General features: G+C 40.0%; 1 protein-coding gene across 1 annotated transcript in view; it reads right to left on the bottom strand.

The window, feature by feature from the left end:
* si:dkey-205h23.2 (CUGBP Elav-like family member 4) overlaps nt 1-15,565 on the bottom strand; it is a 145,995-nt gene extending 130,430 nt beyond the window's left edge. Inside the window, 3 exon segments of the mRNA XM_034680887.1 lie at nt 5,677-5,759; nt 15,295-15,393; nt 15,396-15,565. Of these exon segments, the coding sequence (XP_034536778.1) occupies nt 5,677-5,759; nt 15,295-15,393; nt 15,396-15,543 (330 nt within the window). The 5' untranslated portion in view covers nt 15,544-15,565.
* Between the last annotated feature and the right edge of the window lie 6,701 nt (nt 15,566-22,266).

Raw genomic sequence — 22,266 nt, 5'->3', positions numbered from 1 at the left:
CACGCTGTCCATCCGCCTGCCTGCCTGCCAGGATTAACATTTCCCACTCTCCAAGGTTGAAAATCCCATCAGATGGAACGAAATTAATTTTTGCACAATATTCAGGGCCACCAGCCACATAATAGGAGACAATGCCGAGTGCATCCCTCGATTGTGATTCCATTCACTCCCTAATCGGCAGGATGGCCGTGCATGGTGCAGCAGCGTAGTAAATGCTTTCATCCCAGGGGGATTAGAAAAACAATGGCCCTTTTTAATTTCTTTTCTATAGCGGGCAGCAGAAAGGAAATGATATAGACGTAATTGATGATGAGGAGAGCAGGGGGAGCCTTTGCAGAGGTCTCACGTCCAGTGCCCAGGCCTGTTTTTTTTTTGCTTCATAATGGCAACCGCTGAGGGGCACTGGAGGTTGACAAATCTGGCACGGTGGACAAATTGATCAGCAACAGAATGCAATTTGTCCCTTAAAAGAATGGTTAAAGGCCCTGTGTGGCCCGAGTAATTAGTTGAAACTGTGGCATGTCTGTCCAGGAGAGAAACTGCTGGATGAGATGCCCTAATGCTGCATCATAACACACACAACTCTCAACTGGAAAACTAAAGCCCTTTCTACTTTCTATCAGTGCTTTCATTTTTGAGAAAGAGGTTTAGCATGTCACTCTTCAAAGGATTGTTTTGTTGCTTTTCTTTGAATCAAAGTCTGTTTCATCAAATTCAAATAAGCAACAAAAATTAACACAAATGCAACTTTTTTGCCGTTTGCATTCATGCTCACTTGCTTTCTAAGGCTTGTTGGATAGGGGGAAAGTAAAAATGACAAGGGGAAAATGCTTGTTGCTTATTCTTTGCATGCACTGAGACACAGACAAAGACATATGGCAGATCTACGGTGGCTGCGTCTGTGGTGTGATGCTGGGAAAGAGAGTCAAGCACACAGATGCATTGGTCCATGGCAGTGTGCTTAGTGACACATGATACTGGTATTGCACAATCTTCCCCTGACCCATTTTTTTGTGACACACACCCAAGTCAATTTTCTGCACTTTTCATGCACCAAAGAAGAAGAAGAAAAAACGTGTGAGAAACCCCAGACGTTTTTTGCCACTCACTTTGGTGGAAACTGATACCTTCAAGCTCACCCTTTCAAAAATTTGAAGAGAAACACTTCAGAAAGCAAAATTGTTAAGTTTTTTCTCTCCTCTCTTCTTCACTGTTGCACTTGGCTGCCTCGTCATCAATACAGGGGGTCATGCGCTTGCAGGTACTCTCACTCAAAAACCCAGAAATGTGGTTCCCTCCACAGAAACCTCTATGTATATGACAAGCATGAGTTTGCGGTGCCACCCCACACTCAGCACATTCCACAGAGAAAGTGAGGAAGAGGATGTTTTACAATGAAAGTGGTAGAGGTATTATTTGTAAAGGGGCTGGAATAGGGGGAGGGGGGAGAAGAAAAGAGCACAAGTGAATGAGAGACAAAGAGAAGCTGGATCTCTTTGCCTAGAAATTTTTAATTGGCTTTCGGGCTTCAGTAGCACCCAATTAGCATGCTTGTTACATGTGAACACCAGGAGTTAATTGGACTGAGAGGAGAGAGCGACGTGGCCCTGAAAGGAGAGAGGAAGCAGGATTCATTTGAAAGCTCAGGACTGCAGAATTTTGGGAGGATACTTTGCATATGCTTTCAAATAACAACACATTTGCTAATATATTTATTGTCTTTATTGCAGGATTGTTTCACTACATGAGGCATGTATGATTCTCATAAACTTATAGCCAATCAAAAAGTGTTTGGCCATTTAGACTTTTTTCTGCAATCAACAACTTACCTTTAGCTACACAAATCGTCTTGAGGTGAAACGGAAATGCTAATGAATTGTTCATTAACTTCTATCTGGCCTTAGTCTGTGTGATTAAGTCCCAGGAATTATTCAGATCTGGAGAGAAATCATTCACAGGCATGACCTAACCTGTCCCCATGCAGCACTATGCTGCTCCACATCAGAGAATATGCTGAATGTGCACGCAAACACAACAGCACCTCGATGCTCACCAAGAGCGAGGGGCTGAATCTCTGATTACATTTACAGTACAAACTGTAGCAGCAGGATCGAACGCACAGGACATCAAGAGCTCATTACGCTCTTTACATGCAATTAATCAAACAATGTAAACAAAGCTTGCTTCAGCCACAACAGACAGAGCCTGTGTCCCTGGTGGCGACTCAAATGCTGCACACACAGGAGGAGACTTAGTGAATAAAAAGGAATGAGAATTATGGAAAGTTTAAGATTCACAGCCAATCTGGAGATGATGTAAGAGTCGTGGCTTCCTGCTGAGACCACACACACAAAACTCTCTGCCTCCTCTCTGGCTCAGTGTTAAGCCTAACATCTCCTCCTTTTGTGGAATGCATACAGGATGTTAATGTGGAAATATCTACACTGTGCAGGGAAAGTGAGACAAATATGCTTTGTAACAATGAAAGTATTACATGAAGGACACACAGGATGAAGTACAGTATTCTGACTGAGATCTTGTGTGGGCATTCAGATGCTCTGGGCTTTGTTCATGAAGAGTAGATCTCTACCGAGCTTAATTTTACAGTCAAAAATGTTCCCTTGAAATTGAATCACTGCAATGCTAGTGTAGAAATTATTATTATCTGTTATTTTAATTTACGAGTTTCAATTAACATTTTTATCCAGGTAGTCTCACTGATAAGGGAGGCTATAGCTTTTTTACCTTGTAAATTAAAACATTATGCACATAAAAATAGTTGAAGAAAAAGGAATAACCTCATAGTGCTTACCAGCTGAATCTGCAATGCCGGCTATCTCTGGAAATAGCATAATGTTTTCTGACATTACTGGCCTGAATAAGCATATCAGACGTTACACGATGAGTAAGAAAAACAGGTTATGTTTAATTTGCCCTTATATGTCCCATATGAATAAGACTTATGACAAAGTACCTGTCTCTGTCTCTCAAACAGCCAATCTTCAGCAGACCCTAACACAGGCTGCTAAAGTGAAAGCATGAAACAAGAAATGGGACACTCTCACCACCTCTGCCCTCTGCCCAGTAGGAACTACTTCCATCTCGCCAGATGCCAGACGAAGCATAAGGTAGGTAACATGGTCTCAATGCTCATCAACTCGCATGCACACAGCTCTCATCCCTTTTAGAATAATTCAGTTTTCTCTAAATGTGACACGTCATCAATATAAAGTGAAAAATGAATGATCAAAAAAAGGCTTATGGAGCTCTTTTGAAGCTAACACATGATTTTATTTCCATTAGCTTGAATGCAGCATCATTTTGTCAAAATAAGTTTTAAGGCATGTATTTCTGTTCATTCATCAAAATGTCAGCATTTTATGTCTGGAGAAAGACTTAATATTTTCTGTAGGGTAAATGTCTCATTACGTTTAGGTTCCCTTGCAATCCTAAAGCCACAACTGGACTGCACAATAATGTCTGCAATGCTGTATGGAGAAGCTACAGTAAGGGCAGCTTTATAACATAGACCATCTCAAACCATCCGCCCATGACAGTGACAATGAGGCTTGTCCAGACGTGTCACCCCTTTCTGTCTTTGCCTATGTCTGTCTCCCTCCAACTCTTCTTGTTTTTCTTTGTCCAACCCTGTATCTCTCTCTCTCTCTCTCTCTCTCTCTCTCGCTCTCTCTCTCTCTCTCTCTCTCTCTCTCTCTCTCTCACACGCACAAATACAGAGAGAGAGAGAGAAAGACTGCACATCTTTATTAGCCCTCTGTATGCAGCCTGTGCTCAGCCAGAGATGGCAGAACTGACCCCTCGCTGTGAGCTGTACAGGGGAAATATTTACCCAAACCCCCACAGAACATGCCATTAACCTCTTTCTAGATAGAAGACAAACAGTAATGTCCCACCATGAGGGCAATAAAGACAGGAACACCCATCCAGGACCATCATGACAATCATCTCATTATGAAGCTGCGGGAGGCAGAAACTAGCCGGGGAGCCTTCGTGTCTCAGGGACTATTCGCTGCAGTGTACAACATTCAGTGAGGTACCTGTGAAATGCAGTGAAGTTCAAACAACTGATTAACCCAACAGTGAGGAACAAAATGAAGCCCCCCAACTCCATCAACCACCTCTGCCCCTTTTCAAACCAATCCCAATCCGTTCTTTCTTCCTACCCTTCTACCTGTTTCTTTTCTCTCATTTCCCTTTGGCACCCCCCCACCCCCCCACCCCCACCCCCACCCCCAAAGCAGGGGTGTGTTAAAGCTTTTTGATTGAGGTGGCCCTGCTGACATGCAGGAGTGAAACTAACAACTCGCATACACCCTGATGTCTTGGACACATTTATTGACTGTTTGTGCATACAGCAATCATATATACTCTAACTACTCATCTTAAAGCTACTATACATCTGTAGATAGGTTTTACATTTTAAAATTACAGAACAGAGTCACAGAACTCAAAAATAAAGTTGTCACAGCAAAGAGTACCAGCAAAAAAAACATTGAAATGACAAAAAAGCTGCTAGCCATCTGTTTCAAACCTGCCCAATAAGTTAATTGAACTTAAGTCCCTTTAATACAGGCAACTAGTCAAACAAAGTTTATTATTTAAACGTGGCATTGGGAGTGACCAATTAGATCTAATTTGGGGCCCATGCCACCATAGGGCCAACTCTGGACACTCTCCTGCTCAGGAGATTTTGTTGAATATCCTGTGGCTCTAGAAAACACCCTACACAGGAGGATGCGTTGGTAAACGGCTAAAGAAAACTGGGGTTTGAAGGAGCAGTGAGGAGTGTGGGCATTAGTACAGCCTCTCCGTCTTTGGGACCCGCGGGCATAATTTAATCACACCTTGATAATTCCCCTGACGTGAGAGTCAAATCCCCCTCTCTCACATCAAGAGCAGATAGACACCACAAGCTCACACTTATCCCAGATTGAGGGTCTCCTCCTGGGTGGGCTTAAGAGCCCACTGCTGGCTACATTTTACCTGTGTTGTTTGAGGAGGCCATTATTTTAATTGAAAAAGTTACCCGTCCGCCAAAGGCAAGCGATACAAGATGGTCGGGGAAAAAAATCAGGGGAGAAAATTAAAACAAAAACACCAGATGGTGATATACATGGTAAAAATGATTGTTTATACTTACTGTTTGATTATATGTGATAATGAGAGCGGGATTCCTCAAGGCAATTAGTGTCTGCAGCAGCCATATTGTGAGAGGACAGGGGAAGGACGGCACGGGCTGTTATGAAGGAGCGCTTATCAAATATCTCCGCCGGGGTGATTAGTGTAATAAGACACTGCAAGGTGAGATAGGCCACTCGCGCTCTTTTAGTATGTCAGCTTATGTGTGCACGTGGCTATGTGTGTGTGTGTGTAGTTGATCGAGCCAGGAAGAGTGTGTGTGTATGTGTGAGAGCCAGAAAACGGGGCAGGGAGAGAGAGTCTGAGAAAGCGGGTGAGTGACTTGATCCATCTGTTTCCATATCTGTGTGTGCCTGAGTGTGTCTGAGTGTGTGTGTGTCTTAATGTACACTGTATCCCCATGTGCCTCAGCATGTGCATGTATGATATAATTCCTATAATAATGTTGGTTCTTGTGCCAGGCCGGTTGCCGCAGGGGCTTCAGCCTATGACAGAGGGCAGATCGGGGGCACTTACCCCTGGCAGAGTCTTCTGTTCATGGAGGGCGCTCTGGGCCTTCAGTGCTGACTCTCTGGCACAGTATGTTAGAAAGGCACATCCTAAAGGATCAGGGAGACAGAAAAAAGATAGTAATATACTGCCAGACAATGGCTACACAACTATATTTGACCATTTATCATAAAAAGAAGAAAAACTGTTGTAGTGACAGATAATTTGTGGCTACATTTAAAGAAAGAGTATTCACAGTATGCTGTGCTTTTTACAATCCCAAGGAAACTTTAGGATTTTAAGATGTACTGCAAAACATGAAATTTATAAAGAATAAAGCCATATCTCTGCTGTTATTACTATCTAGGGGTTTCAGAATTTATTACCTATCACATAAAACGTCTAACATGTAAAATAGTGCTTGTAAATAGTAAGAGCACAAACCACATAGCAGATTTTAAAAGACAAAAACTTCAGCTCTCTCCATCATTTTAATGTAAGCACATTTAGAGTGTGAGCTCTCAAACACAGATCTTTTTATAATGCCCCGCCATGATAATCCATTCTAAAGGCAAAGTAAGCCTAACACCTCTCCATAGATGTTGTTTAGAAATTAAGCTCTCCTTCAGACGGCTACACAAAAAACCCACTATGTAACCTTCCAAATGGACCTGGAGATTTGCGATTTCACTGAGGTAATTCCACTCTACGCAGACCATAATATAAGACTTACTGGAGTTTTACAAGCTATTGCCAAAAACATGTATTATATTAAAATGGAATTCATATTCTCTGCTGACAATTGGAATGTGGCTCTCTGAAGTTAATAGCCCTGTACCCTCAGAGAAAATAGCAAGCTGGTTGGGAAATAAAATTCAAATTTGATGCCTTTTTTTTTTTACTCCAACATATGACAACCCCTTCAGATTAGATTCACTGCTTATGAATATATTTGCTGCATTGTTTGTTACGATGTTGTTGTTTTTGTTGTCTTCGTATTCTGTCATGGTAAAATAGTAAAATGGAGTGATGGAGTGTTGATGGAAATTGTTAATCAACTAAAAAATGTGTTTATTTTTTTTACTGGAAACATGCACACTGCTCTCTAATAAATGATTGTTTTCATAGTTATTCAGCTTGGCACAGGAGTAAGAAAGTCAAACAGTTTGCATTTTGTTTAGCTGCCAAGTAATCAAAATCCTCTGTTGATGAGATGAAACTGAACCCACTTTCATTTCTAAACACTTTTCTTTAAGTTGGAAATTCAGGAACAGACAATGAATATGCATGAATAAATAAGTCCCTAACGTTAATGTGACAGCTTTCATTAAAGGGCGAGTGGTTGCTCTGTTACGCACTTGGCAGAGCTGACAGTGGGTGACCCCGTTCAGAAGAGGTTTTGCACTGTGCAGCATAATTTCCCATTACTACATGTCACACCTGCTGCCAAGTATTCCCACAGGAGAAGAGAAACGCTCACACTCACACACGCACGCTCACATACTCACACATACAGATGATACCCGGCATGCGGCGCATAGCACCCATCAGCTCCCAAAACCCAGTAACACACTCTGGCGCTGGGCCAAGAGAGCTCCCTTTCACGACAACCTTCACCCACCTCCACAACTAGGCGGTTACTCGAGAGGAAAAATCTGCTAAACGACACTGATGAAACACATGCCGCACAGCAAAGCAGGAAAGTTGAGAGCCGGGGAAACACTCTTCATCCTTTGTGACATTACAAAACTGTGGGACTCGAGCGAAGGCCTCCCAGGGGGCATGTACGACCAGAGGCTTATGGGAATTGTAGGCTTTTGTTGCCACTGTCCTAACCTTTTCTGTTGTTTTTCATTGCTGCATAAAGGATAAGATCTGATCACGTGATAAGCTTGTACTGTGACTTTAAAAATGTCCCAAGTTCAGATCAGTCTGTTTTTATGCATCACTTGACTCTTATGTCCTTCGATGAATCATAAACTGAAAAAAATCATTCCATTTCATGCCATAGATGCAGTCACCCTCCAGGGTGACATCACATCATAATAATTCAGTTTCTTCACTTAATCATTTTTTTGACTTTAAAATACTTTTAGTTTCAGTTACTGTAAGTACATTTAAATGTGCTGTGCTCTAGTACACGTTGAGTCACATATGGTTTATTTCTTTGGCTGACCTCTATGTTAAAATTATTGCCCAACTATATTATATAATATCAGACTGTGTATATGAAACTGTATGAGCTTGAATGCTTAAACTAACCTGCAGCTTTTACAGAAATCCAAATCAGTTCCTCCTCAATCAATTAACATTTAACATTAGTGCAGCATGTAAGATCACTGAACAAGCAACTGGAAATGTAAACTTGAGTTCAGACTAGTTCTTTATTGTGGAAAGGTTTTACAGTGTGGTATTTGATTACATAATTATTTTCTGGGAGCATAGTTAAAGCAAGTGAAACCACATTTAAAGCAAGTGAAGCAAAAATCTCCCACGGTGGATTTGTTTGGTTGCTTAAAGAAAAATTGCATCTGATACTATTAGTTTGAAACGACTTTTTAATCTGAACTTTGTAGGAAATAGCTTTTAATATTCAGGTCAGGTTATAGGGTGGGGGAACATTGGAAGGACTTAAAACCTCCAACAGTGCTGGCTCAGGGGACATTTTACGCCCAAAGGGGTCAGGGAATGAGTTGTACAGATGAAGCAGGGTGTTTAGCTTGGAGAACATGAAGTGAGGTAGCTGGTAGCAATTGAGATGTTAGTTTAAAAAAAGTCTGAGATGACTAATTTAATTAACATTCATAATTATAACATTTGATGTGATGTGAAATAATACAAATTGACCTGGTTGTTGGTCAGTGCAGGATATGCAACCTGATTTGGACTGACTGCACAATATTAGTACCAAAGAACAGGCAAAGGACAACATGGTCTCTATTATGATGATTTAAGAAAGTAGTTTTTAAGTGTTTGAAGTCATGTAAATCTTTGGCAGTAATGTAAAGTATATTTTATTCATAGAAAGATAAATTACAAATTTAAAAGAACACTGGTCTGGTTGTTGCTCCTACATATATTCTCAATGTACATCATTCACTTTCCTTAAATATCTCATTTACCATTTCATCATTCTATTTTCATCAAATCCTAATTAATAGAAACTATAGAATGAGTTGCATGTGTTGCCTATGATAAATGTGAAGAAGAGGAGTAGCAAGGGTCTTAAATAAAGGGTAAGCTCGAGTGTTAGTTCAACAGAAGAACCGGTGACTCCTGTGATGAGCAGGTTAAGAGGGGTGAAAATAATACTTTGGTAATCAAAGACAATTTACCACACTATAATTTCAAGTAGGGACAAAAGTTCAACAAATTATATTCAAGGCCAATGAAAAAGTAGACCCTGCAAACTACTTCAAAGAGAACACAGGAAATGCCAAATGTGTTTTTGCATTTGCTAAACACGTTCAGGGTAATTACTTAAAGAACTTTCCCCATGTAACGCTTCTTCTAACAGTTTGTTTTTAAATGGAAATTAGCATGTGCTCACAATTGCATGCATCCAGGCATTAAGACTAAATTAGGCTTTTTTAAAGCTTCAGATACCTGTAATTGAAATAACTCCAGAACAAATTTGTATAAAATTTCAATTCATTAGCAGGGAATACATGAATCATGAGCAATTTGCTCTCCTTTCGGTCTCCACACACGTCTGATCCTCGAATGTTCATTAAAGTGGGAGAAGACTGCAAATTAATTTCTAAAAAAAACAGCCAGGCATGAAAAAAGAAAAAAATATGTAAAACAACTGGATGCTGCTGAATGTGACCCTGACCCTCTCATGGGTATTGAGACAAATACCAAGTGATGTGTCATCTGCTGCTTTCTGTTTCAGTGCTAACCACACCACAACCTGCACCGCATCTTCCTGTGTTCATCTAGATTCAGAGAGGAGCAGTTAACTGTCTGGTTCACATGCAGCCCCCTTTCTGATGATCAAAGAGGTCATCTGTAGACTTTAGCTACACCTGTCACTCAACTTAAGGGAACTGTCAATCACTGCCCAACACCTTTTACAACACTCAATTTGTAGATAAAACACTACAACATGTCCCTACCTCTTCATGAATGCAACAAAAAGTCTCAAAACTACCCGCAGAAAATCTAAAAAATAACCGTCAATTATAAAGAGACTTTCAAGGACCTGTTTTACTTCTAAAGACAAATCTATATTAGATATCTGCAACCTTTTGTGGTTAACTTTTAATTTTCTTTTAGTGCCTTAAAGGGTTTCTGTGTCAGTTTGGCCAGCTATTTATAGTCAGTGCCACTGCATGGACCTACCAAGGAGAGCAGAATGGATGAGGATATTTAACATCTTTTTGTATCACTTCCTCCTGGCTGTGTGCTGCAGCTCAGAGTCCCTCCTCTCAGCATCAGAGACGGATTGATAGATAACGCTACTCAAGCAAAAGATTTGCCCCCCACTAACATTCAGCATGTCTGAACAATGCATGCGCTCTGGCACTGACACTAAGTATTATGATAATGTAGTGCTCAGCAAAATGATGGATGTTAAACAGCACGACCTGGCTGCACAGCACACACCACCAATAGTGTCAAGTCATCCCACGCGCTGTGTAAGGCTCCCTGACAACACACAAACTATCAAACCAGCCTTAAAGGAAACATTGTACAACAACTACAGGGTGAGATAGAATCATCTGTTAAAATAATATGATGGAAAAAGCCTTCTGAATACAGATCAGCATTTAGCTACAATAAATACATACAATTCCCAAGATATTCTGACAAGTCCCTGGAGGAACCCTAAATGTCCAGAGTAAGAATCCACAAAGCACAAAACATCTGTTCAAACTGCTGCAGCACAATCCACATGAATTAGTCATGAGCAAATATGACATATTTTGATCTGCCCTTAAATCCATAATTATGGTGCAATTCTGTGTCACAGGACTCGAGCTGTGAAAAAAGGTAGTGCTGCAAATCATCCATTAGGTACGGTTTACTAACTGATGCCAACAGCGGTATACATCATCCATCCGAAACAAATCAAATCTTTCTCAACCACAAACCCAGCTCAAAGAGGGATTTGAAAGTAGTAGTCAAACTCAATTTATGGCACTGCATTAAATCTTTATGAACTTTATGTTTTTAGGGATTATGGAGCCAAACTGATTATATCCTCCCCCTCGCTTCTGTTGCTCCGCTGTGAAAAATGTTTGTGTGACTGTTTAGGATATAACTGTGGGTTGAATTAGTGACAGTGTTGCAACATTTGGAGCCTCCTGGGCCATTTCCATAATAGCTAACCACGATCCATTGGCTATTGCATTTGTGAGAACAAAACAGAACAAAAAACTACTTCTCAAACCACATATACTGTAGGGAAGAGATTATTGCAAAACTTTATAATGTGTAGAGCTTAAGGACATGACTTCAGGTCTGTACTATACTGCATTGTTGATGATAGTTACACAGTTCAGCACACAGCACTTGTCTGTGTAGATTAATCCCATCCATCCAGGCAGTACAACATCAGATTACAGTGAAACTTTTAATGGAGTGTTAGTTGTAGCAAAGTGTGAATTTGTGAAGATCTTTCAACACTATGCTGAGGGATTACTACATGCTGACAGTCAGTCTGAGATGATCATAAACGTCTAAAAAAACCAACCTGATGTGACATAATGATATAACAAACCCAGAGGTGTTAAAATATCCAGACCTCACCTCTGAAAATGTTAAACCCTTGGAATAAGTAGAAAAACAATGTCAACCTTTAACCTGCTTGGTAGCAGTGGGAAATAAATTCTGAATGCAACACAGACATTTTGACCTCCCTGTAAGCAGGGGTGTGTCCACACTTTTTTGACTGGGGTGGATGGCCCAACTGGGGCACTGACTTTTGAAACGGTGGCATTAAATATGTGTAGACAAAACCATAGCCATGTCACTTACTCATCCTTTATATCATTATTAAACATATCTGCCTTTAATACTAAAGTTTCGGTATCAAACATGTTTTATTCTTCTGTTTAATTTTTTTTATTTAAAAAAGTAACTTAAAAAAAATTTCTGAGCTTAACTCTTAAATGTTTCATCAAGATGTATACAACGTCATAATTCTAATGTACCTAAAAAAACATTTTGAATACAGTAATGTATCACATTTAATTCCTCTTTTGCAGGTATCTTGTGAAATGAGTTTGTGAGGTATTTTTCTACAATTTAAAGTCCCAACAAAATAAAATGTGCTTACTTTAAATGCTACTGTCAGCCTGTTGTAACACAGCCCAAATAGTTCATTGTAACGTACATCTCACTCTCAATAGACAAGTAGCATTTTGAAGGTGGCATCTGGGTGTCCAATCAGATTTTGGGGGGTGGGGGGCATGTCACTGTAATACTCGGCACGATTCTTACAAACTGAAAATTAACCTGTAAATCAGTCTATTCACTAGCCTGTGAGTTCTGTCTTTGACTCTTGTACCCTTAGAACTGGTTAATCCAGCAGCTGTTTAGTGATTACAGACGGGCAAGGAGCACACAGTTGATTTTAAGAGTTATTTTTCCAACAACAGAAACCTGGTGCAGCAGCATAAAAAAAAGGTAACACTAAAGAAGAACAGTAAAAGTTGTGGGCCAGAAACAATGTGCTAAAAGATGTTAGAATACTTATAATAGAAGATCATTTTCTCTCATCACTACAAGCAGTTCCTTTTGAAAAGAAGTAATCATATTTGTTAATATGAAATTATGATAAGCACCTTCGGTAATTTATTTAATTGCTATCACAGAAAGCAGAGGCAGTTAGGAGCCTTTGATATCTGAGAAACTCACATGCTAAAAAGAAAGGATAATAACTGAGTGTTGTACTTTGATGCATCTGAGAAGTGCAACATATAAAGATATCTGACAACGCGTTCATACATGGAGGAAACTTAAAAAAACATAATGTAAATGACTGTCAGTTCTTATTTTGGCAGGTATTCAGTACATTTTAAACAGATTTATATCATTATTATTATGAGCTTAAAAAGTACTAGTGGTAGAAGTAGAAGAAGAAGAGTAAAAGGAGTATTAGTAGAAGTATTAATAGCGTATTTGATTATGGATGTGTGTGTGCAACCTGGTTCCTTAATACATATGTTTCAGAGACAAGTGTCCATGATCAGGAACAGGAACAGGAACAGTCAGTGAAAGGGCATTGGGATAGTATCGTTTTTCAAATTAAATAACAATTGAGTTGTTAGAAGTCTGATGATAAAGACGTTAACCAACAAATTTAATTTGTACAAAACTTGTGCAGCCTCTCCAAGGACTTCCACAGTCATTCATTCTACCTTCAGTTCACCTACAAAAGAATTTTCTCGCTCTTAGAATGGGCCATCAGTCACCGCTTCAGACTTCCCCCTCTGAGTGACACAACTGATGATACACTTTACCTACTTCTGTTTTGTTAACGACACTAATCCCATTTCCTCCCTCTTGTACCTTCTTGCTTCAGTGTTCAGGTATCAGACATAGACGCAGCAGGGTTACATGAACATGCTTTAGGTGAGCAGCCAATAAGAAAAACTCATCCGTATAATGCATTGGTGAAATCTTATTAAAAGTGCATGCTTGTGCTCCCAAAGTGACTTTGAATGTCATGGGGGATGAAGTGGGCATAATGCATACATCAGAGTGGCCTTGGTGGAGGATGATTTGAACGGGCATACGGTTTGGCTTTGGAACAGGATTATCCTTCCCAAAGGAAACCATCCTGCAGAGTGTTGACATTCAGGGATGGTCGAGGACAGGCGTAAACAACACGAGCATCAGAAATATTGTTTAATCGATCACGGGGGCTCCGAGGAAGAATAGTGGGAAGGAGCAATAGCAGGTACAGCACCGGCGACTGATGGCTGGAGGAACAGGTGGTGCACGGAGTCCTGCTTCAGGGCTGCTCACACACACACACACACACACACACACACACACACACACAAACACACACACACACCACACACACACATCCAGGAAAGAAGCAACGCTGAGCCCACTCTTTTCTCCCACAAGGGCGCCTGACTTGCGCTGATCAATAAGATCATGAACTGTAGCCACTAACTTACATATCATACATAATTTGTCATCCTTGTGAATAGATTATTTGAGTAAACTGATTGTGGATTCATTGCTGCATGTTTGCAAATGTGAGTTTGGCGTTGGTGAGCTTTTGTTTGCATGCATGATATAATATTTTAATAGAACTATTATATTATGTGGTAGCAACTGCAACATTGTATTATGCAGCACAGTCCAAACTGTACAGCTTTACACAATTTGATTTTTGATAATATTGGTGCTAGATAAATGTATAGAACCCTTATTTTGGATTGCTTTCAAAAAATATATATTTGTATATTTAAAACCTTACAAAATAAAAGCGTCCAATGCAGAAATAACACTAATGATAAAAACAAATACCACTAATAATAATGAAAATGTAATAGCTATTATAATAGTTTTTTTCCCTGCATGTTGTCACTAAGACAAACGATATCTGCTAGTCATAAATAAATAGATACACTTTGTAATGTTAATAGTAATTTTGTCATAAAATGTACAGCAAAATGCTTCTTAGTAGTTATGTGCAAATTAAATACATGAGGCAGATCCCATGTTGTAACAATGGCAGGAGGCGAAGTTGTGTTTCCAGCAGACTTGGACTTGACATTTTGGAATTAGAATATTGTTTTTCTTGTCTTAAAGACCTTGTTGTCCTAACCGCACTCTACCAGTCATTATTATCACTATCAGCAGACTTGGTCGACCCCTGATTTCCCGTGGCTTGACTAATTACGAAGTGAACACTGATCCGCTCGTTTTTTGGACAATGACTGAGGAAGGGGGGGGGGACTATGCATGCTGAATCTCTCGCTCTACTATTATCCTGCCTTGTACTTCCTGACTGCAACCCGCCCACGGAGCAGCGTTAGCCTACTATTCAGCTGCCATGCAAATAGTATTCTCACAGATAATGACGTCCGAAAAGTAGGCTACATGATAAGCGTGCTGAAAGGTCAAAACAGCATGCCAGCACCACCGTAATCACTGATAGCCTGATAATGGTTTGCATTTTCCGCTCCCCTGAAAGCATTATTTTCTCTCTGACACTGTGCAGCAAATGGACTCCGTGATGAACAGCAGAAGCTTGTTTTTGTTTTTTAGTTGTGGGGACATTTCTGCAGCTGCACAAATAACACAGCATCGAACGCGTGCCTGTCCCGCCCCCTTTCGCTGGGCTGTTCAGCACATGAGAGTCAATGTAAACACACAAAGGCGTTTTCCAGCTGTAGTATTCACGTGGACGGGCTGCTAACAATTAACCCTGCGTTTGTGACCATTCACTTCCACGTGTTCTCCCTCGCACGCCTCGCAGCCTATATTTGTGTGTGTGTTCCCGTGTGTGCATCTGTGCGTGTGTGTTTGAAGGCTCTACGGGCTCCCACTCTGTCCCAAACATCTGCAAATTTACACACTTTTCATGCTCTCTGCCCTGAAACTCAAATAAGGACGCTCTTTGATGTCTCTGCTTTGAATTCCCAATAGAAAGTAAATATATTCAAAATAACCAACCTTTATGCATTCCCGTAAACCTGTCTTTCAGTACAGTGAGTTCGTATATCTTTCCGAATTCCTCAAACAGGGGTTTCAGGTCTTTTTCCTCCAGGTTCTGGGAATCTGGCCGATGAAAAGCTTGATGGCGTCGTGGTCCTTCATGGGAATGGTGTTCTGGCCGATGGTAAGCCCGTTCATCCTGCCGGCGCTGTTCGTGGTGCTGAATCCATTCTCCTGCTGCACTCCGTTAGCAGTGACTGTAGCCATCTTTCCTCAATGGGCCGGCAGAGCTGCGCTCTCTCTCTCTCTCTCTCTCTCTCTCTCGCTCTCTCTCTCTCTCTCTCTCTCTTTCTGCACACTCCCCCCCTCCGTTATTTCCCCACTCCTCCTTCTTTTTTCGCTCCCTTCTTTCTCCTCTTTCTTTACAGCTTAAATAAGCCCCCCTTGTTTAGAACCAGCCTTATTTATTTTTCTCTGATGCTCTATGTGTTTTCATTTTTTGAGTCCCCCCTCTTCACTCTGCATGTGACGTCAACTCGTACTCTTAAATACAGACCGCGCCCACCATATAATTTACATATTTAGCGCGGCGCAGGCCAATGAGAGAGCAGGATGGCTGAGAGCCCCACAGGACAGAGTAAGAATGCAAACATTTGTGTAGAGTGGAGAGCTTGGGATATTTAAATGGAGCAGAGGCAGCATTAAAGATGCTTATTTTGCATATATCAGGTCATTGCATTTATTTGAGCAACTCTGAATCTGACTTTGGTTTTGGGGAATCAGAGCTTTTAGTGGCAGGTAATGTATGTGTGGCATTAAATGAATTGTGATGCTTTGAATCAGTTTTGTTTTAATGAATTGAAATAATGAAAAACATGTGCAATCTAAATATTAAATGCTGTATACCAGATTTAGTTCCTTACACTTTGTTGTTAATTATCCCTGTGCATAACAGCCTGGTCTGCTGGACCCAGGTGTGCTGCAGGTTTTCTCCAGTCTTTCAGGTAAATGACTGCATTCATCTGTCACGCTGGGCATAAAAAGTCCCTGTCAGATGTTTAGAAAGAAACCAGCAGGGCTGTAAGTCCCGAGGACTAGTCATGAAACTCACGTCTTGTAGAAATGTTCTCTGCGGCAGTGGTTCTCAATCCTGGTCCTCAGGAGCCAAGTCTCTGCTGGCTTTCATTCTGACCACCTAACAGGGACTATTTTACACCTGGTATGCTAGGTGAAGGCTATTAACTGGCCGGGAGGGGAGAAAACCTACAGAGCTGTGCTTCCTGCAGACTGAGAAGCACTACTGTAACCAACTGGTCTAATGGAAAATATATTTTCATGGTAAAGATATGAGCTCCTGAGGCTACAAATACTTATAAAACTCCAAATATCAATGACATAAAATTAAAAACACTTCTGTTACCCCCAGTCATATAAATCCTTGACTTTGAAGAGCTATAATGAAACAAATCAAATCATGAATGTGCATCAAAAAATGTCTTACAGAGACTCGTACTGTTATTCAACAGACATGACTTAAATTAGTATTAAAAACCAAAAGTTCACAAAACAAACAAACTCCTACATGAACACACATGAAGAGCTGCTGGAGTCAGAGTGCAGGGTCAGTCAAGATACTGAAAGCATGATGGGCTCAACATTTTATTCCGGACAGAACACTGAATGTGATCCAGTGATGGTTAACATGCAGATTTTTGTATTATGCAGAATGCTAGATATAAATCACATTTAAAGCATTATAAGGTCACATTGATTCACTAAAATGTGGAGAATTCACATAGTTGTTTCAGATGCATCATCTTTTACACACATGCTGAAAGTCTTCATGTGTTAGGATCTTGCTTTTCTTAGTAGGACATTTTTATAAGCTCCCTGGTACTTTTCATATAACAAGCAAATTCATAAGTGGTTTCAAACCTCAGCTGCTTTCAGTTAAAAGGGCGATTTGGAAAGAAAAGGGAAGCGTGGTCAGGTGCTGGGATCAAAGGCATATTTGGTTGAATAATTAAAAAAGATAGCAGCGTGCTGAAATGCAACACGCAGCAGCCTATGGAGTGTTTAACTATTACAAAACAAACTGTCTCTCTTTCTTTCACTACAACAAAAAAACAAAACAGTGTGAACAGATGGATAGAAAAAAGAGGGAGATGATAAAACACTGTAGCTGAAATGATGTCAGCTCAAACCTGCCTGAGTTTGTGAGCTGCCTTGTGTCGCTGTCCCATGGTGCTGAATCAACGCTGCCATTCAGAGACCGTGAAATAGATTGTTGGAGCTACAATTTTAACGGTACATGTTTGCACTTCAAATTTTCTACACCCTCTATCTATCTGCCGTGCACAATTCCAACAGGACTGTCCTTTACTTCACCAGAGTATGAGGCATTCAAAGCAACTCTCTTCTGAATAGTTCTGTTATTAATGCAAGAGAGCCTATGCACTGCCAGTGTTGTTATTACTCACACAGTGTATTCTGTACACAGAAAGGTCTAATTAGTGCAGAATGGGAATATAACATCAATACCCAAGCAGTGCAGCTCATACTGATAGGAGTTGTTATACCTGATATGTTGGTATTTATGTGGATTCATATCATGTATCAATACTAACTTGTATGTGGCAAAACAATCTCGAGAATTGTTAATAAGGGCTGTGTGGTAGCCTACAAACAAATAAGATCTGCTTTGTTCTGGTGTGTAAAAACAAGAATTGGAGTCCCTGGCACCACAGAAGTGTGTTTTCTGTTGCTGAGCTTGACCTATGACCTCCCTGAGGAATTGAGCAAATAGAGAGAAAAAGCGTCCTCTGAGATCAGAGGAAGATCATAAAAACTGCATGTCTGCTGTTGAAATGCAATCAAGCTACATGTTTAACCTCTGTTAGGTCAGAATTAATTGGCTGTTTAAAAGATGCAATTAAACATAGTTTGTTCTATTGGTTCTGCTAATTAGCAAAATACAGCTGCCTGTACAAAATTGAAAATTGAATTCATCTATCAATCTATCTATCTATCAATCTATCTCTCTATCTATCTATCTATCTATCTATCTATCTATCTATCTATCTATCTATCTATCTATCTATCTATCTATCTATCTATCTATCTATCTATCTATCTATCTATCTATCTATCTATCTATCTATTATCCATCTATCTATCTTACTGTATCATATCTCATTGCATCTATCATATCATATTCCATCCTTATTGTATCATATCTCATTGCATTTGTTGTGTTGTATTCTATCTCATCATATCACATCATATGCATTGTATAACATCACATCATATATCATATTGACAATGCATTGCATCCTATCATATGGTATCATATTGCATCACATCTCCCATTACATGTTGTCTTTTATAATCTGGGGGGGATTTGTCTATTTCACAGGCCAATTTTCATTCAGGACGAAGTATATCGTAGTGTATCGCATCGCATTGAATCGTATAATATATTGTTTAAAGTCGAACCAAGTTGTATGGTATTGTACCGAATCGTATCAATTGAACCATATGTCATCATATTGTATCATATCCTATTGTACAATATCGAATCATCTCATATAGTCATACTGAATGAATGATATCCTATGGTATAGTACGTTTATGGTATACTTACATATCCTTATGTATTATATGGTTTTGTACATTTTGTATGGTGTGGTATGATACTATTGATCTATCTGCCTGCCTGTGTGTCTATGTATGCTTCTTTTATCCATAGATAAGGATAATGCATTCATACAGTTTAAACATTTATTTTCATGAAAAATTAATCAAAAACAGCATTTCCCATGAGTCAGTAATTGAGCTGACCATTTTCTTTTCCCACAGATACCGATGCAAATGTGACATTTGAATGCCATCTCAGTGAACTACTTAGTGTTTATGTTATCAGAGGAACAGTCTTATCTATTATGAAAAAACAACGGGGTGGCCACCTTTTTCAAACTATCTTACAGTTTGATAAGCACATACATTTGTAGGGGTCCACAGTGAGAAGTGTCACGTTGTACCCAATGAATTTTTTGGTCACTGGGAAGTAGAGAAGTCAGCTTTGATGGATTATGTTTTGTTCGCCTTGCAGGGGTGTGTGTGTGTGTGTGTGTGTGTGTGTGTGTGTGTGTGTGTGTGTGTGTGTGTGTGTGTGTGTGTGTGTGTGTATTCACCCTGATGTCTGTCAGACTGAGTGTCTTTGGGGATCATAGTGTTCCGAGAGCAACTAACAGTAACATCTGGCACTTCGTTGGCTTTGTTATGAATATTTATTTATTTTACATTTAATCACGTCTTTGTAGACCATCTCAGAAAATCTTTCAGAGTTTTTTTCCCTCCGAATGGGGATCAAAAACACAATGGGCCTCCCTCGTCAATACCATCAGGGCCACTCTTTTCCACAAAGACATAGCTAATTTCGCATTGAGGCTGCTTATTGGCTTTGTGATTTTTGTTTCCTTGTTTTTTGTCATTTCTCGGCGGGATAGTTTGCCTTCACAGCTGTGAAGACTTGCAAACTGCCTGGCAGGAAGGAACGCAGGTACCGCATGATCTCTTCAATTATGCCTGTGTGTAAGCGTTGTCTTTGTTCGAGCACAGGCAAGCGTATCAGAAAGGTTGACAGGGTTCTTCTTCTTGTCTGTGCCAAGCTCAGCACCTGGATGGCTGCACAGGGCACCTCTGCCGATTGCTCTCCTTTCAGACAAAAGAGCAGTCAGAACAGTTCCAGCTGTGCTTGTGAAGCTAGTTTGAACTTGCAAGGAGAGCAACACAGAGGAAAGTAGTCCCTTGAGGATCATGCACACCTAGAGACACATTTCACTCAAATTATTTTCTTATCGTTTCTTGGTGGAAACTGTATTTGCCCATTTGCAACCAGGGATTTTTCCCTCGATAGGCTGACTAAAATTGGAAACAGGGGGTGTAAATTTGTCAGCAAAATCTCTTCCAGACTATTGCAAAAAAAATATTTACTCTTGGTATTTCAGCCGGCATAAATGCAACTTTTTTCCAGTTGGGGATTGATGCCATTTCTGTTATAATCACCAAAATTTCTCACACCACTGTCAAGGTGACTTGGTGGAATGTCACAGACACACCACTTGAAAAAGCTTCCAAAAATATAGTCCCTTAAAGGAGCAGAAATCAGTGACATAAGCCATGCATTGTGCATAACAGCTTGGTGTCATGCACAATTCCTTTATACTGTGTGTTCATTATCCCATTAAACTGGATATATAGAGTGGGCCAGGTGAAACGTAGCCATGCATGAACATTTCTCACTGTCTGTTTTGTAGAGTGAGCCCAAAGAAGAGCCACCATTGATATTCATGGCACAGCCGGTATGAGGTGTGACAGTATTTTTGTGAATATGTGAGTGTATATGGTAATACCGGGGCAGCCTCAAACCTCAGCTGCAGACTCTGCCTGAGGGAGGGGCACACTGTTCCAACCTCGTACGCTCGGAAAAATATAGAACTACTCACTCTGAGGCAAATAATTTTCTCTTAAAACACAATTCCTTGCCAGTTCATTTGCTTCTGAGCTGCAGGGAAAATGCAGGAGTGGTTGTTGTTGTAGCCTGAACAATGTTTTTGATAAATTAAGTTTTGCTCACTTTATTTTGAAAAGGTGAATTACATCTCTGTTTTCCCTCATGGGTGGTGTTTCGTCTGTGCTGCTGTTGATGTACTGCTGAATGATAAGCAGGCTTCTAGCTGCATGTTTAAGTTCACTTGTGACGCATGGAAGAGAATAAATGAGAGAAAAAACAAATAAGAGGTCAGGGAGACCACAATGAGTCATTCGCCTTCTTGCTGCTAATGAATCCCAGAATACTCTGCACAGGCCTCCCCTGAGAACAGCCGTATAGGTTTTTGCTTTCATTTATTTTGCATATAAATGTAGCTTTTCTACTTGTTTCGTGGTGTTATCTATAACAGTATATACACTATGACTCTGCAGCTTTAAGTTAACTGGTTGATGATTATTGTTGGTTTTCCTAACCTGGCAGTGCCGCCCCCTCAGAAATGTGAATTATTTTTCGATCTCTCGCCCTGACTCCATTTTCTGGGGATATTTTTGATGCGGACCATAACTCCCATGGGTGTAATTGCATGGACCTACAAACAAATCAGAACAAACAACATGTGACGTGGGGCATCTTGCTTGAATAAGCAGCTTTGTCCAAAGTGTACCTCATATGGCTTCTACTTTCAAATACAACACTGTCAGGTATCAAACAATGGAGCCAGTATTAAAAATTTGTAAATGCTGGTTCTTTTTATGACCCAAGTCTGATTAAGAACATTTTACATCAAAAGCAGCCATCTTATCTCATTACTTTGCTTCCTCAGCATGTGTAAGTAGTGATTTTCATCAGTACGTAAAATGTAAACAAAGGCTGTTTCTGCAACATTCAGTTAATCAACTTGTCTGACACCTACCTGTTGGTAGAGGTAACATACATAAAAAAAAAATCCACTGAAGTAATCAATCTTCTTCCTGATGGTCCGGTTTGCTTTTGTGGGTCAAAAATAGTAATCAGTATTAATTTCAGTCTGTTTCATAACCAACTGAAAACTCCTCACTGAAGTTTATACTCATCTGGTTTCCAGGCTATGGTTGTCTACCATTATCTACTAAAACCACTTTTTAAGAGATACATTTTATTCAGGTGTAGGTATCTAAGTAAATTGTATCTTATCTCATAATCTTGTAAGTAAAAAGTCAAACACTGCACAAGAAAATATGTGCTTTTCATGTTGCTGTTGCTAATATTGCAAGTATTGCTGATATGTCCACTTTAATTGCATCAGACTCAGGGAAAAAACTCAGTTCTAATGTGTAGGGTTGTGTGCTGTGTTTGAGTACGTGGAGTTCTATGTGTTTATTTAGTTAAAATCATATTGTTTCATTCATTCTTTTTGACTGTTGTTTAACTGAAGTCACGTTTCTCTTAGCATACGT

Source organism: Notolabrus celidotus, chromosome 3 (assembly GCF_009762535.1).
Source record: "Notolabrus celidotus isolate fNotCel1 chromosome 3, fNotCel1.pri, whole genome shotgun sequence".
Classification (NCBI taxonomy): domain Eukaryota; kingdom Metazoa; phylum Chordata; class Actinopteri; order Labriformes; family Labridae; genus Notolabrus; species Notolabrus celidotus.
Note: the sequence above shows the minus strand (reverse complement) of the source record. Positions and strands in the feature narration are given on the sequence as shown.